A 17,406-nucleotide genomic window follows, 5' to 3' on the forward strand; every position below is an offset into this window, starting at 1 on the left:
CTTGACACCCAAAAAAATAGCAGTTAAAAGAGTCATTTTAAATATCAGGAATGTAGATGATTTATGTTTTGTCTGGTCTGTTCTAGCTTATTTTCATAATAATAGAACACATAATAGAGTTAGCGACTTGAAAAAATTATTAAATCTAATTAATATCAATGATCTAAATTTCCCACTTAGTTTGGAAGATATTTCAAAATTCGAAAAACTAAACCCAACTATATCTATTTAAATGTTGTTGGATATGAAAATGAAATTGTCTATCCATTACTTACATCAGAAATTCAACAGAGAGAGCATAAAATTACGCTTTTACTTTTAGAATCAAATGGTAAGAAACACTATTGTCTGGTGAGGAATTTGTTTAGACTTTGTTCCTTAAATTCAAGCAAATCATCATTCATTCCTGTACCGAAGTTCATAACAGATAAGAAAGCTATAGTGAATGTGAAAAGTGATGATAGTCTTTCTTTTATTTGGTCTGTCTTAACTTTCTTCCATAATAAGAGGAATAATAGAATTGGAGACTTGAAAAAATTATTGAATCTAATCAATATCAATGATCTAAATTTCCCTTTTAGTCTGGAAGATATTTCAAAATTCGAAAAACAAAACCCAACCATATTTATAAATGTTATTGCTCATGAAAATCATACCTTCTATCCATTACTTATATCAAAAAATAAAGATCGGCAACACAAGATTACACTATTATTATTATCAAATGAAGATAAAAAACATTATACACTTGTAAAAAATCTATCAAGTTTATTATCCAATTACACTAAACATAAGAGTAAAGTAGAAATATGTCCACACTGTTTTCATCGATTTACTAGAAAAAATGCCCTACAAAAATTGAACAATCATATTGAATCATGCTCTCTGGGGAAAACTCAGAGAGTAGAAATGCCACAAAAAGGACATGAAATTTTAACATTCAAAAATTTCTCCTATACACTTAGAGTTCCCTATATCATTTATGCAGACCTTGAGAGTCTAATCATCAATGGAGAACACATTCCTTGTGGATATGGATATGTTATTGTAAATGAAAGTGGAAATATTCACTGTGGTCCTAAAATTGTAAGAGCAAATTCCCTTACAGAATCTGAAACCTTAATTGAGAAATTTATAGGTGAATTAGATGAATATGGTATTATTCTGAAAGATAAATTAAAACAAAATATCCCCATGACCATTAATTCTGAAGAGAATGAAAAATTCTTAGAGGAAACATTGTGTTGCTTATGTAATAAACGTTTACTGTTTGATAGGGTTAGGCACCACTCACATTCAAATGGGATGTACCTGGGTGCAGCCCACAACAATTGTCATTTAAATGCAAAAAAAGTTGAAAAGATACCAGTAGTGTTTCATAATTTTTCAGGGTATGATTCACATTTTATAATACAAGCATTGACTAATTATAAGAAAAAAATAAGCTGTATTGACAAGACTAGTGAAAAAATTATCTCTATAACATTGATTGATACACTAAGATTTATTGATTCTCTCAATTTCTTGAATTCATCTCTTGAGAAATTGGCTGAGATCAATTCAAAATTTGATCTTCTATCAAAACATTTCTCCTCAAATAAAGCAGACCTATTGAAAACAAAACAATTTTACCCATACGAATATATGAATAGTTTTGAGCGATTCCAAGAAACAAAATTACCTACTATTGATAAATTCTACAGTAGACTAACCGACAGTCAAATCACTGAAACAGAATATCAGCATGCACAGAACATTTGGAAGCATTTCAACATAAAAAATGTTGCTGAATACCATGACCTTTACTTAAAAACAGACATTCTTCTATTAGCAGACATTTTTCAGAATTTTCGAACAAGTTTCATGCGTAAGTATAATCTAGACCCAACCCTCACTTCTTCTCTCTTCCACATTATTCTTGGTTTGCTATGTTGAAAATTACAGGGGTGGAGCTCGAACTCTTGACTGATATTGATATGCACCTATTCTTTGAAAAAGGAATAAGAGGGGGGATAAGAGTCATTCCTGAGAGATATGCAAAAGCAAACAATAGATATATGAGTAATTTCAACATAAATGAGCCAGGAACATACATAATCTATTGGGATTGTAGTAATTTGTATGCCGTGTCTGGAAATCTTCCACATTCAAAATTTGAATGGATGAGTGAAAGAGAAATAGAAGAATTTGATCCTCAAAAAATAACTGATTCAAGTTTAGGGTACATGTTGGAAGTGGACCTGGAATACCCCTCTCACCTTCAGAGCACACACAATTGTTTCCCTCTAGCACCCTTGAAAGAAACACCACCTACTGGTAGATATGAGAAACTAATAACAACATTCACAAACAAAGAAAAATATGTAATATATTCTGATAATCTAAAACTCTACTTAGAATTCGGTATGGTGTTGAAAAAAGTACACAGAGGTATAAAATTCCAACAGAGTAGATGGATGAAACCTTTCATTGATATGAATACACAATTACTGGATATTCTCCAGTCAAGAGATGTTATCTCAACCACCACCCTGCCCCGACTGAATTCTCTGTTGGATGATCCCGGTATTTATAGTAATTTTATCAGCATCAAAATCCAGTTCCCACGGTTTTTTGTATACCGTCTTGCAAACATGTTTGAACAGGTCTAATAATTAAATAATAATAATACAAAATAATTATCAAATAATTGAATAATTATAATAGATGAATAATTAAATAATAATTAAATTTATTACTAAATAATTTCAAACAAAAAATAATTATTAAATAATTGAATAATTATAATAGATAGGTAAATAATTAAATAATAATATTTAAAATATTTTTCAAATATTTTTTGTAGCGACTAATTCGTACTTCATCTCCAATCTGTTTTACAAATGCTTTTACCAATGTTTTACAAATGCTAGCTTTCTCTATATTCATCAGCACATATTTCTCGTTTTTCCTATTCACCTCAACAGGTTTCATTCGAATTGTTCTGTGGACACTGTTATTGTAATTAGTTATTAGTTTAGGTAGTAGTTCCAGCCATTTATGATTACCCTGTATTTTGAATTCACGGAACATATTCTCTTTGTGAGTTCGATTGAAGCGCTCACAAATTGCTGCTTTTTTATCACTATAATGTACTGTAATGATTGATTTTAATAATGATTTTGATTTTAATAATGACTAATAATGATTTTATGAGTTTTGAATAGATTCTGAACAGCTGCTTTGTAGAAACCAATCTATTTTCAGGAGCAAATCTAACTTTTTTCAAGTGTTTTTTTTATCTCACAATGAAATAGGTTCAAAAACAATTAGGAAATTATTTTGTAGGTTTGAGAGTAAATCAATCAGGAATAAGTTCAGTTTATTATATTTCTCAAACATTGTTTTAGATTGCAATTCAACCTATATAAATAGATGTATAACAACTTTATTATCATTTCAGTACCAGATTTACAATGGACCACAAGCCACAAGCCAGATTGCTTTCCTCTCTATATAAAAAAATGGTGACGAGTATTAATGGTAATGTTATCTTATATAAATGGACAGAATTCTTGACTACTGACATTAAGATACTATTTGAACAATTTAGACCAACTATTCTGGAAATAATGCTTTCAAAATTGAAAAAATTTAATGGAAATGTTAAATGGTTTGTTAGTTTACAAGTGAAATTAAAAAAAAATTGTAACTGATGTTGATCAAATGGAAATCACACCTACATTTCATGGAAAATCAAGATCAATTATAAATATTCATAATAATACCAATGAATTTCATAAGCAATGGGAGGAGGCTGAAAATATAATAAATGAAAAGTTTGATAAATTCATTCAAAATGGTAGTGGGTGGGTAATTGATGAGTTTCAAAGATTTGATTTGAATATAGTGAAATATTCACTCATACATGGAACAGGTTCATATGTCTTGACACCCAAAAAATAGCAGTTAGAAGAGTCATTTTAAATATCAGGAATGTAGATGATTTATGTTTTGTCTGGTCTGTTCTAGCTTATTTTCATAATAATAGAACACATAATAGAGTTAGCGACTTGAAAAAATTATTAAATCTAATTAATATCAATGATCTAAATTTCCCACTTAGTTTGGAAGATATTTCAAAATTCGAAAAACTAAACCCAACTATATCTATTTAAATGTTGTTGGATATGAAAATGAAATTGTCTATCCATTACTTACATCAGAAATTCAACAGAGAGAGCATAAAATTACGCTTTTACTTTTAGAATCAAATGGTAAGAAACACTATTGTCTGGTGAGGAATTTGTTTAGACTTTGTTCCTTAAATTCAAGCAAATCATCATTCATTCATGTACCGAAGTTTATAACAGATAAGAAAGCTATAGTGAATGTGAAAAGTGATGATAGTCTTTCTTTTATTTGGTCTGTCTTAACTTTCTTCCATAATAAGAGGAATAATAGAATTGGAGACTTGAAAAAATTATTGAATCTAATCAATATCAATGATCTAAATTTCCCACTTAGTCTGGAAGATATTTCAAAATTAGAAAAACAAAACCCAACCATATTTATAAATGTTATTGCTCATGAAAATCATACCTTCTATCCATTACTTATATCAAAAAATAAAGATCGGCAACACAAGATTACACTATTATTATTATCAAATGAAGATAAAAAACATTATACACTTGTAAAAAATCTATCAAGTTTATTATCCAATTACACTAAACATAAGAGTAAAGTAGAAATATGTCCACACTGTTTTCATCGATTTACTAGAAAAAATGCCCTACAAAAATTGAAGAATCATATTGAATCATGCTCTCTGGGGAAAACTCAGAGAGTAGAAATGCCACAAAAAGGACATGAAATTTTAATATTCAAAAATTTCTCCTATACACTTAGAGTTCCCTATATCATTTATGCAGACCTTGAGAGTCTAATCATCAATGGAGAACACATTCCTTGTGGATATGGATATGTTATTGTAAATGAAAGTGGAAATATTCACTGTGGTCCTAAAATTGTAAGAGCAAATTCCCTTACAGAATCTGAAACCTTAATTGAGAAATTTATAGGTGAATTAGATGAATATGGTATTATTCTGAAAGATAAATTAAAACAAAATATCCCCATGACCATTAATTCTGAAGAGAATGAAAAATTCTTAGAGGAAACATTGTGTTGCTTATGTAATAAACGTTTACTGTTTGATAGGGTTAGGCACCACTCACATTCAAATGGGATGTACCTGGGTGCAGCCCACAACAATTGTCATTTAAATGCAAAAAAAGTTGAAAAGATACCAGTAGTGTTTCATAATTTTTCAGGATATGATTCACATTTTATAATACAAGCATTGACTAATTATAAGAAAAAAATAAGCTGTATTGCCAAGACTAGTGAGAAAATTATCTCTATAACATTGAATGATACACTAAGATTTATTGATTCTCTCAATTTCTTGAATTCATCTCTTGAGAAATTGGCTGAGATCAATTCAAAATTTGATCTTCTATCAAAACATTTCTCCTCAAATAAAGCAGACCTATTGAAAACAAAACAATTTTACCCATACGAATATATGAATAGTTTTGAGCGATTCCAAGAAACAAAATTACCTACTATTGATAAATTCTACAGTAGACTAACCGACAGTCAAATCACTGAAACAGAATATCAGCATGCACAGAACATTTGGAAGCATTTCAACATAAAAAATCTTGCTGAATACCATGACCTTTACTTAAAAACAGACATTCTTCTATTAGCAGACATTTTTCAGAATTTTCGAACAAGTTTCATGCGTACCTATAATCTAGACCCAACCCTCACTTCTTCTCTCTTCCACATTATTCTTGGTTTGCTATGTTGAAAATTACAGGGGTGGAGCTCGAACTCTTGACTGATATTGATATGCACCTATTCTTTGAAAAAGGAATAAGAGGGGGGATAAGAGTCATTCCTAAGAGATATGCAAAAGCAAACAATAGATATATGAGTAATTTCAACATAAATGAGCCAGGAACATACATAATCTATTGGGATTGTAATAATTTGTATGCCGTGTCTGGAAATCTTCCACATTCAAAATTTGAATGGATGAGTGAAAGAGAAATAGAAGAATTTGATCCTCAAAAAATAACTGATTCAAGTTTAGGGTACATGTTGGAAGTGGACCTGGAATACCCCTCTCACCTTCAGAGCACACACAATTGTTTCCCTCTAGCACCCTTGAAAGAAACACCACCTACTGGTAGATATGAGAAACTAATAACAACATTCACAAACAAAGAAAAATATGTAATATATTCTGATAATCTAAAACTCTACTTAGAATTCGGTATGGTGTTGAAAAAAGTACACAGAGGTATAAAATTCCAACAGAGTAGATGGATGAAACCTTTCATTGATATGAATACACAATTACGGACAGTAGCAGATAATGAATTTGATCAAACCCTTTACAAGTTGATTAATAATAGTTGTTATGGCCACACTCTCATGAATCTTAAAAACCATACAGACTTTGAAATTGTAATAGATGAAAAGAAACTAGACAGAATCATCTCCAAGCCAAGAGTAAAAAATTGGTTTCCATATAATGAGAATGTTACTGGTGTATGCTTGAATAAAATTAAAGTTGTATTGAACAAACCAATTTTTGTTGGTGCTGTAATATTGGAACACAGCAAAAATGTTATGTATGATTTCCATTACAATCAAATCAAGAATATATTCAAAGACAAATGTGAAGTTTTGATGTCTGATACTGATAGTTTTATGTATGTGATACAGACTGAAGATATTTATGAAGATATTAGAAAATGTAAACATTTATTTGACACATCAAACTTTCCTAAAAATCACCCATGTTAAAATGAGGAGGATAAAAAAGTAATGGGTGAATTTAAACATGAGAATGGTGGCAGAATTATAACTGAATTTATAGGATTACAAGCAAAAATGTACTCATTTATTTATATTCTCTAACTGTGAAGAAAAGAAGGTGGCCAAGGGTGTTCCAAAGAGTGCTCGAAGAAACCAATTACAATTCAAGTTGTAGAAAAAATGTTTGTTTGAAGGTGTTGAGCATACAATAAAATCTACATATTGTAAGTAAACTACATATTGTCACAACTGAAAACCAGGAGAAGGTTGCTCTTAGGCCCTATGATGATAAAAGATTCATAAGAAACGATCAGATAAATACATTGGCTTGGGGACATAAAGATATTCAGAACAGTAAAAGGAGGTGTGATGATGAGCATGCTGCTACCAAAAGGGTGAGATCACTATCTAGCTAGGTAGGTAGGTAGGTAGGTAGGTGTGTATTTCTAAGAAAAATATTTAGAATTATCAATTATTCCTGTATTTCTTCAGTTATGATATTAAAACCTTGTAGAGGCTTAAAATTAATTATTCTCTCTATTAATTTTTATGAAAAATTTTTCACTTTGGTGCTGTAATTAATTCTCTATTATAAGGTTTTATAATTATTGTAATCTTCTACATTACTTTCCTAACCATACCACTCAATGGTGTGTATTCATACACATTATCATAAAGAATTAGACAGTAGGCAGAGGTTTTATCAGGTATATTTTCATTAGTTTCAAATGTAAGTTTAACATCTAGTACACCAGATTTCAACAATTCATTTTGACGACTGCAATCTATTACTATTAGTGCAGCCTTTTCTATGAATATATTATATGATATTGAAGTAATATTGTTACTGTTAGTATGTGGATAGTAACCATGTGGGAAGCTACTAAACATATGATAGAGCAAGTGTTTGCTTCCCATTATATTGTCATAGGGGAAGTATTGTGCATTCAAATAGAGACGAACATTGTGTAGTTTACATAGATCAAAATATGACTTGTTTGCACTCAGTTTATTTTTCTTATCAGTTTGAAAGCCTAGAATAATAAATCTAGGCTTCTCCATTTGTGAAGCTGTTTTAACTGTCCATTGATGAGTAGTAGTTTGAGGAAGTGTTGGATACTCATGTATCTGCCATGATCTAAAAGGTATATTAATTGGTTTATCTGTGTGTGATAGGTTCAATAAATCAAGCCGAATGTGATCAGAAACATGTATATGGGGTACTTTCCATTGTATCTTTGTAATATTAATTTCAACTGTAGCTCCAACAGTGGTAGTCACTGCATCTGTATCTGTTGAAGATCTTAATAGAATAATTTCCTGACAAACATTCAATATAACTTTCTTGTAGTCTTCCATTACACCCAACCACATCTCCAAAGGTATACAGAAACTGAATTTGTCAATTTTATTCCATCCATCCAATTTCCATCCTGCATTCTCCCACACTTTTGTATTGAGTGCTGTTTCACTGAGAAGATTTTTCATTGTAGTTGTATTACCAAGATCACGTGTATGATCAACTTCCACACCACTAAGTTCATATCTGATTTCATCAAATAAATAAGCTACTCCATTATTAATTAGTGAATAATTTTCAGTTTTAGTATCATCTGCTTTCTTAAACTCAACTTGTCCTTCAATTAGAAGGAAACTTTTACTGGGTAGTGTATAGACATCTTGTTGATTCAAATTTATACGTATTTCATCATTGTGATTGAATGTTTGAGATGCATAAGGAGTGTGTGTATGATATTCAAACTTTGTTATACTCTCATCAAAGTTTGGTTTTTCTGAGACATTGAATATCGTATCAATAGTATTCATATCTTTTGGATGAGACATTATAATTATTTCTACTCTTATTTCTATTATATACAATAAATCCTAATCTTTGTAATAGTTTAATGTTTTTGGGTATGAGTTTATGTTGATTTATCATTGTATTATTATTATTTCCACTACTTGAGAATATCAACATTATTTTTATATAGTTGGTGATTTTCTTACATGTAAACGAACAGTTATAGTTTCTCCTCGGAAATTGATCAATTCATTATTTTGATCTATTAGTTTCACATGAATGTGATCTATTCGGTTTGTATTGATTGGTAGGTACACTACAGTTTTTGGAGATACAATTATTTTGAAACCTGGTGGTACAGTTGTATAGAACTCATACAGTATGTGACCTTCACTACCATTATTATAAGATCCTTTTGCAATATTACATTCTACTCTGATGCTATTCACACGCATAATGTGAACTGGTTTTGTAGATATGTGCCATTTATTAGCTTCTAGCTTCGTGTGTTGGAATCCAAGAATTGGAGCAATATTATCTTTCATACTGACATCAATTTCTCTATCTGCATATAACTCACACTGTAGTGTATTATTATTAGCTTTGATTTTTAGTTGACCACTTGTAAGAGATAATTTATTTCGTATATAATTTACTATATCATTCAATTCATATGATCCTACTGGTATTTTCACTTGTTTTCCATTATAGCTAAACTTATCATTGATATTGTTTTCAATATTTGGAATTGTATTGTATCTATTAGGGCTACTTCATATTTGCTAGATGTTTCCAGTTGTACTGGTGGGAAAATATCACTTACTAGTGGATTTTGATTTGCTGTTAATGAGAACATATTTTTTATACAACCACAATGAACATAAATGACCACATACTATTGAATTGCCATTGATTTCTTGATACTTCTTATAGTTGTAACGTATTTTTATATCTTTCATATAAGCCATAAATTCAAGTGGAGGACTCAAATTTCCAAAACTATTGAAATAGTCACATGTATTGTTACATTTAATATAACATGTCCAATGACTTCCTGTACTGCTTTCATCATCCAAATTGATTACACCAATTTCTAAATCTTTGAGTGGTATTTCTGGTAGACTATCTCTCATGTAGACACCTTGTAGTGGTAATTCAAGCTTTCTTGCATAATCTATTATTTCAATGTTTGTGGATGGTGTTTTTTTTTAGAATTTTCCTCAATGTCTCTTGTATCCTCTTCTGATTCACCTTCTTCTTTATTGTTTTATTCTTATTCTTTTGCAACCCACACCCTTTGTAGGGTTTCAGAAACAACCCACACCCTTTGTAGGGTCTCAGAAACAACCCACCACCAAATTTAGTCTTGGCATTCAATAAGTTTGTTACCAAGTATGCTGATGAGCGCTCTCCAAGGCTAGCATCGGGTGATTTGACTCTTTCCCAAGCCAGGGCAGCTAGTTTCTTATCAGCTTCTGTTCTATTCTGATTAGGATTGCTATAAGCTATATCATGTTCCCGGCATGCATCATCAAGTTTATTTATTCCTTTATCACCTCTCTTCAATCTTTTTTCAAGTTTTGTGCCAGGGCCACAAAAATTGTAGCCAGGGATATGAAGTTCAACAGGTAGTAAGTCAATTGCTTTGTTCAATATAGATCCAATTATTCCAGATCCAGACACAACCTTCTTTCTTTTTATTTTCTTCAACAATGGTATTTTCTTCTTAATCATTTTTATTAAGTACTTTTTTAACATGTATATATATTTATTTATTTATCTATTTATTGATTGATTCATACAGTATCAAATCTTTGTTAATCTCCAATCTCCGATCTCTGCTTGAAGAAATCTGAGATCTCCAATCACTAAAGATGTCATATCTCACCTCATATTCATTAAATCTTGATAAATGATATGTTCATCGATTTGTTATTAAATTTACTAAAAAAGTTATTCCTGTATTTTTTATAACATCAACAGGTTCTTCGTTATTTTTGTAATAAAAAAACTAGGTTCACATTTTCATACAAGTGGGGATCATCATTGACCTTGACCTTGAATTTGACCTTGACTGTTGGTTGTATACCTAGTGGGAAATAATAATGGTATTAGGCCACACCTCTTAGGAAGGGGGAAATTGAATTAGGCCACACCTCTTAGGGGTATGGGGGAGGGAATTTAATTAGGCCACACCCCCTAATAAAAATATTTTCCTCAGTGTTTAATAGAAATTCTTGCTGTAAACATCTCCTCCCTGGCCTATAAATACAGGGCTCATTCCAACAGAGAATTCAGTTGGGGCGGGGTGGTGGTTGAGATAACATCTCTCAACCTTGACCTTGAATTTGACCTTGACCTTGGTGTTAAATGGAGGCTCAACCCTCACAAACCACTAGGTACAGCATTGAAAATATCACCACTTACATTAGAGCTGCTATAACAATGAAAGGAAAACTTGGAATAGTGAAATAATACATTAATTAAAGAGAATTTAATGTTCTACAAAACTACTATGAGAATTATTTTTAATGCATTATTGGAGAGTTATAAGCCCTAAAAAAGCAAAAAATTGGATAAAAACCTGCTATTTCAACAATTCCACACCTTCAAAAGCGAATATCTCGAAAACTGTTGGGAATATCACAAAACTCTACAGAACAAAAATTGTAGAGAATTTATCAAGCTTCATTCTTGAATAGTTGGTCATGTCGGTTGAAGGAATTTTTCCCAAGATTTAAGCATGGAAGCAAAAAGCTCAAAAATGCAAAATTAAAACCACCCTCATCCCTTTAGCACATTAGGTAGGGATGGGGACTTTTGATATATTCCCCTCCCAACTAAGCTGCAAAGTCAAAAATTGGGTTCAAAACATTCCTCCAAATTCCTTTGTCAAATAATGGTCTATTGTTGAAACTAGAGATTTCTCACTCAATACTATAGCTGGTGTAACAGTCATAGGAAAGTGCGTAAAAATGTGAAATTATACATAAAATTGAAGAGAATTCAATGCTCTATAAGCTCATAATCAGCATGTATTTTTCCATCGATTTTGAAAAAGTTATAAGAGCAAAAATAGCAAAAAAATGGAAGCAAACGTGTTGTTTTCAAAAATGTCAGACCTTCAAGATCGGATAACTCGAAAACTTTGGACAATATATTATAAAGAAAGTTGTTGGATGAATATTGTAGGAAATTATGTAAGCTTCAATTTTGTATATAACAGTTATGTCCGTAATATACATAGTTGTTCTGAGTTATATGCGAGAAACCAAAACGTGGTATCTCTGAACCACTCCTTTTGATATGTTTACCTCCTTACTACCCTGAACAGAACTGTGGGGTCAAAGATTGTCTTCCAAACTTTTCCCTCAACAACCTTTCCTTGACTGGACTATACTGCCAACAGTAATGTTCAAAATTTCCCGTCCCCCTTTGCCACACTGTATATTATGGCATCATTATTTAGGAATATACAATGACGATTATGGGGTATTGACTATAGACTATAGCTATTGACACAGCATATAATGAATAAAATTAACAAATTACCTGTGTTTGACTGGGATTCTTTATTGGGAGTCACATTCTGTGAATCACAGCTTTTTTTGGTGTTTTTCATTTTCTTCTCTGAAAAATGAAATGTTTAATTGAACTTATGGCGAACATTATTAAATATACAGAAAAAGGAATCCTTAGTACATTTTAATAAAATATATTATCTATTACAATATTGCCAGAGTAAAACTGTATTTTTGGAGACTTGGACGTTGCTCTCAAATAAGTTTCTTGTAATATTGTTTAAGAGAGATATATATCAAACATATTTTTGATGAAAGTTTAAAAATATTTCACATGATTGAAGATTAGCTTGATGGAAATTATCAATCTGAACCAGACATTCACCTGGCTCTGAGAGGGCAAAAAGTGAACTACATGATTAAGACTCCTCAAATCCAAATAAAACATTAATTAAACAAGAGTAAAATAATTATATTTATTTTTTCAAGTTAATAATAATATATTCAATTACATTATAAGTAGAAGGCTTAATAAAAGTCCAAAGTTAGAGAAGTATTGCTGTTTTGTTATAATTTATGTTTATTACTTTTATTTTGAATTAAATTTACAATCATTCCCACACTTCTAAAATTGAAAAAGCAATAGAAATACTTAACTATGAATTTCACTTGACTTCCCAAGACCCATTAATAATAGATACATGAGACGGATGTTTGATACTTATTTATTTATGTAGAGTTAAAACTGGAGTAAAGCTCAAGATTGGGGTTGAAAATCTATTGATTCTTCTTTATTATTATAATGCGTTCATTATGAAATGAATATGATAAAAATGACAATTTTTCGAATTTGAATGATTCTTATTCATGCAATTTTTTCCTTTCAACTTTTGGTGCTGTCATATAATTATTGTTCAAATTATTTCTATACTTACTAGCCATAAACTCCTGAAATCTAGATTTTACAACTGGCTTGACTGCTTTTGGCTTGGAAGCTACCCTTTTCTTAGCAACAACTTGCTCGGTTTTCTTTTGCCAATTACAATTTTTCAATTCAGTCAGTTGATCGAATCTTTCTTTCATTTTGTCAACCTGAAAATATTAGACAAAGCAATTAATCAAAAGATAATGAATTTGAAATTGTATATATGAATGGGCCCATTAGCAAAGACCAACTCAAGATATCAACATGCAACGTTAGTAGACAGAAAATCTATTGAATTAAAGTTACAATCTACTAACTGTAATTCAATCTGTCTACTAACTTTGATCAACATGTACATGACTGTAAAAGGGCCAACAATAATGTTTGACCCTGATCATTAGTGTACGATTCTCAGGCTTTCTTACTCATTTCATAATACTCATGACCGGCTTCACCAGGCTGGTCAAGATATTTGAACATAATCAAACTGGATACGCTTTATAAAAGTGCACTGGAGTTATCGATAGTAGCATTGCCATAGAAATCATGTTAGTGCACTCGTTGTAAACTGTCCCCTATTTGAACAAGTTGAAATGTTTTGACCGAGCTCGATGAAACTGGGTATTAGTTAAAACTTTAAAACACGAGTCAGGTCCAATCTATTTGGAATTATACTGACCAAAAATTTCCGCCCAGTGCATGTCATTAATTTGGTCATGAGATATTAAGGCTGCGCAAAGGCTAAAAAAACTTTCTACTGGTGACATTTTTCAAAGTTTTTCGATTTTTATACTATGAAGCTATCAAAATGAAAATTGAATAATTTTCTCAAAAATTGATATCAGAAAATTTTTGTTTTATTCTATCAACAATACAATGGAGAATTTATCATCAAAATTTAATGGATTTATTTCTTACCGAATTTGAAATGAATGACCTGTCCCAAAATTTAAACTTTGAGTAATGATTGGAGAAAAAAAATATTGAGAAAACAATTTCATTTTGATAGCTTGATTGTATACAAATCGAAAAACATTAAAAAATGTCACCAGTAAAAGGTTTTTTTAGCCTTTGCACAGCCTTAATATCTCATGACCAAATTAATGACTTGCACTGGGCGGAAATTTTTGGTCAGTATAATTCCGAATAGATTGGACCTGACTTGTGTTTTAAAGTTTTAACTAATACCCGGTTTCATCGAGCTCGGCAAAACATTTGAACTTGTTCAGATAGGGGACAGTTTACAACGAGTTCATTAGCCTTTGCTCAGCCTTAATCTGACGAAAGAATTCTGAAACATCAAATAATCTTCAAATAGTAGGGTAAAATACAAGATTATTAAGCTTAAAGATGGTCAGGTAAATCGTTGAATAAGTGATAAGAAAAATAAATCACCGAGGGCAGATGATACAGCAGGTGAGAGATCAGTTCTGACTTTAAAAAGACAATTGACTTTGACTTTTAATTGACAATTTCTTAGTCTTTTTCATTCAACTTTAAAAAGACTTTTGTGTTTTTCCATGCCTTAATATACGTTAGATGAAATTACAAACCTGAATGTAAATCATGTCCCAGAAGCCATGGAGATCTTGAGCAGTGACTGGCGGTTGGGAGCCTTCTTCAAAGCGCTGAATCAGATGTTTGAATTGCTGGAATTTGTCGCTGACCAGTAGGCGCGCCTGGCCCACCGTTGAGTCTATTTCGTCCGACACCTCTTGAGGCACAAGCTCTGTGAAGGCCGGCTTGGACCATCTGTCACAGCACTTCAGCAACAAATCGCTCTCTCTCTCAAGATTACCACTAGAAATATAATAAAATAATAATAAGTAACAGGAATATTTATTTACTTGATCAAATATTCTGTACAAGTCACAAGTGAAACATTTCCTAATTATTGCACATGGCCTTATTATTTATATAAGGCTATTGAAAATTAATACAAAATTTGTTTGATCCAACTTAATGTACATGATTTGATTACAAATGGTCGGGCGATGAGAAACTTGCCATTAGAACTCTAGCAAAAAAAATCAATGTTGACAAAATTATCTATAATTACCCCATTTGGTGTATTTATTAATATTCGAAATATAGGCATTCATAGATACTTATGACTTTATTGTCATACATAATTCAAAGCAAAGCAAATTTGTGACGGAATAAATTGGTAATGAAACATTCATAAATTTCAAAATTGGTTGTTTCTGGTAAAAAATATTTCTTCCACTGTACTTGAGAATGTGAACTCTATTTGATTTGTTGAATTCGTTGAAACAAGCCTGAATTTTGCCCAAAAAGTATCACCCTTGAGTGAATAAAATATTAATATTATGATTATGTTTTTACTAAATTGACTTGTCTTTATATTGGATACTGTACTCACTAAAACTCTTGCGCTCCTTTAGTCGAGTTCACTGCGCACTCATTAGAATCTGTTTCCATAGCTTCAAGTGCTTCTTCATCTGCAACAATCCAAAAGCAAATATATATTGTTATTGTTATTGGCAAAGACTAATCACTAGAATGCAATGACAAATGCATTGCGCTTGAATTTAAAGAGTAACAAAGTTTCCAGTGAAACGACTGTTGCTTTCCATTTGCAAGAATTTACAACTTCACAACTTATTTGAAAAACGGCAGATCACAAACAAACCAAGGGGAAAATTACATTTTTCAGTGGATATTTTCTATTTGTTTCAGCTTGTAATGTATGTTGTGTAGAAATACAGACTATTACATCAACTATAAAAATGATAATGCCGATAAAAAATTCGTTGGTTTTAACATATAAATCTTTAAAAATCTGGTGTGGCGCACTCACACAACTTTCCTTGCCGTTATGAAAATTGATCACCTGACGCTAGTGTGCACGCACATCTCAAGTCTACTATTCAAAGATCTTAGCCAGCTGGTGACAGGAGAATAACGCTGGAGACACACGGAGTCTGCAATCTCTTCATAGTGAATGATTTAATAGAATCAACAGTTGACAACAGTTTGCAATTGAAATAATCACATTTTCTCGAATTTCGAGCTTATTTTCAATTTTAGGTGAAAATGTTACTGAACATTAATTGTAGAGATTTTCATGCTAAATCTTTTCCACTTGGAATTTTTTGTTTAAATTGTATCTGAAGCCTGATAAAAGGGAATCTAAAATCAAACTTTGCATAGATGGGGCGGAGCTCCTGAAATTTTTACAGATATGGGACGTATAGCAGTTGATAGAGCTTATCAATGACTAATTTAGGTATGAATTTGATCAAAATCATTGGAGCCGTTTTCGAGAAAATCGCGAAAAACCCTGTTTTTGACAAAATTTTCTCCATTTTAGCCGCCATCTTTAATTGAATATGATCGAAATTGTTCGTGTCGGATCCTTATATTGTAAGGACCTTGAGTTCCAAATTTCAAGTCATTCCGTTAATTGGGAGATGAGATATCTTGTACACAGACGCACATACACTCATACATACACACACACACACACACACACATACAGACCAATACCCAAAAACCACTTTTTTGGACTCAGGGGAACTTGAAACGTATGGAATTTTACAAATTGGGGTACCTTAATTTTTTCGGAAAGCAATACTTTCTTTACCTATGGTATTAGGGCAAGGAAAGTAAAAAATGGAAGATGAGCAATTTCTTTTTGTTTTGGGTCTATTCACTGAAATCATAAAAAATAAGTTATATGTTTCATTTTTTTTTTTTTTTGCTATAGAGCCAAAAGTACAAAAATTGATTGATATGTGTGAATAAATTAAACATTGATATAATCATGAAATTTTTAGTTATCCTACATACCTTCATTTGACTTCACAGCAGGAGTGCGCACACGATTTTTCATGCTTCTACTGACTTGAGGTGTTTTAATTTCTTCATTGTCATGATCATCAACAAAAATAGCCACTCTCGTTTTTCTAGATGATATTCTCAGTTTCGACGTAGAGGGCTCCTTGTTACTATCCCTTAACACTGCAGGAGTTGGAACAATCTTTTGTTTTATTCTTCTTTTTTCAGGTGTCTTCATTTCATTGGTGTCATGATCCTCTTCAAATGCTACTCTCGTTTTTCTAGATGATCTTCTCAATTTCGATGTATTGGATTCTGGCCGTTCTCTCGGCTTTCTTGATGAAGCGTTCGCCTTCGACGTAGAGGGCTCGTTCACTTTTATCGCCACCGTTTTCTTCGTTGGCGATTTTTTCTGCTGGCCAGTTCCTGTAAATATTCATAGAATTAGAAGAGAAAAACGTATCTACTGTTCATCCGCT

The 17,406-nt window shown here is 31.5% G+C and overlaps 1 protein-coding gene across 1 annotated transcript in view; it reads right to left on the minus strand.

Annotated features, from left to right (window-relative positions):
- Positions 1–17,406, minus strand: part of LOC111044520 (disks large-associated protein 5) — a 42,519-nt gene that overhangs the window by 4,931 nt on the left and 20,182 nt on the right. The window contains exons 5-9 of the mRNA XM_022329689.2: positions 16,940–17,353; positions 15,510–15,588; positions 14,680–14,926; positions 13,137–13,293; positions 12,233–12,310 (exon numbers count right to left, since the gene is read on the minus strand). Coding sequence (XP_022185381.2) covers positions 12,233–12,310; positions 13,137–13,293; positions 14,680–14,926; positions 15,510–15,588; positions 16,940–17,353 — 975 coding nt within the window. The remainder of the gene's footprint in view (positions 1–12,232; positions 12,311–13,136; positions 13,294–14,679; positions 14,927–15,509; positions 15,589–16,939; positions 17,354–17,406) is intronic.

This window comes from Nilaparvata lugens, chromosome 1 (assembly GCF_014356525.2).
Source record: "Nilaparvata lugens isolate BPH chromosome 1, ASM1435652v1, whole genome shotgun sequence".
Taxonomy (NCBI): domain Eukaryota; kingdom Metazoa; phylum Arthropoda; class Insecta; order Hemiptera; family Delphacidae; genus Nilaparvata; species Nilaparvata lugens.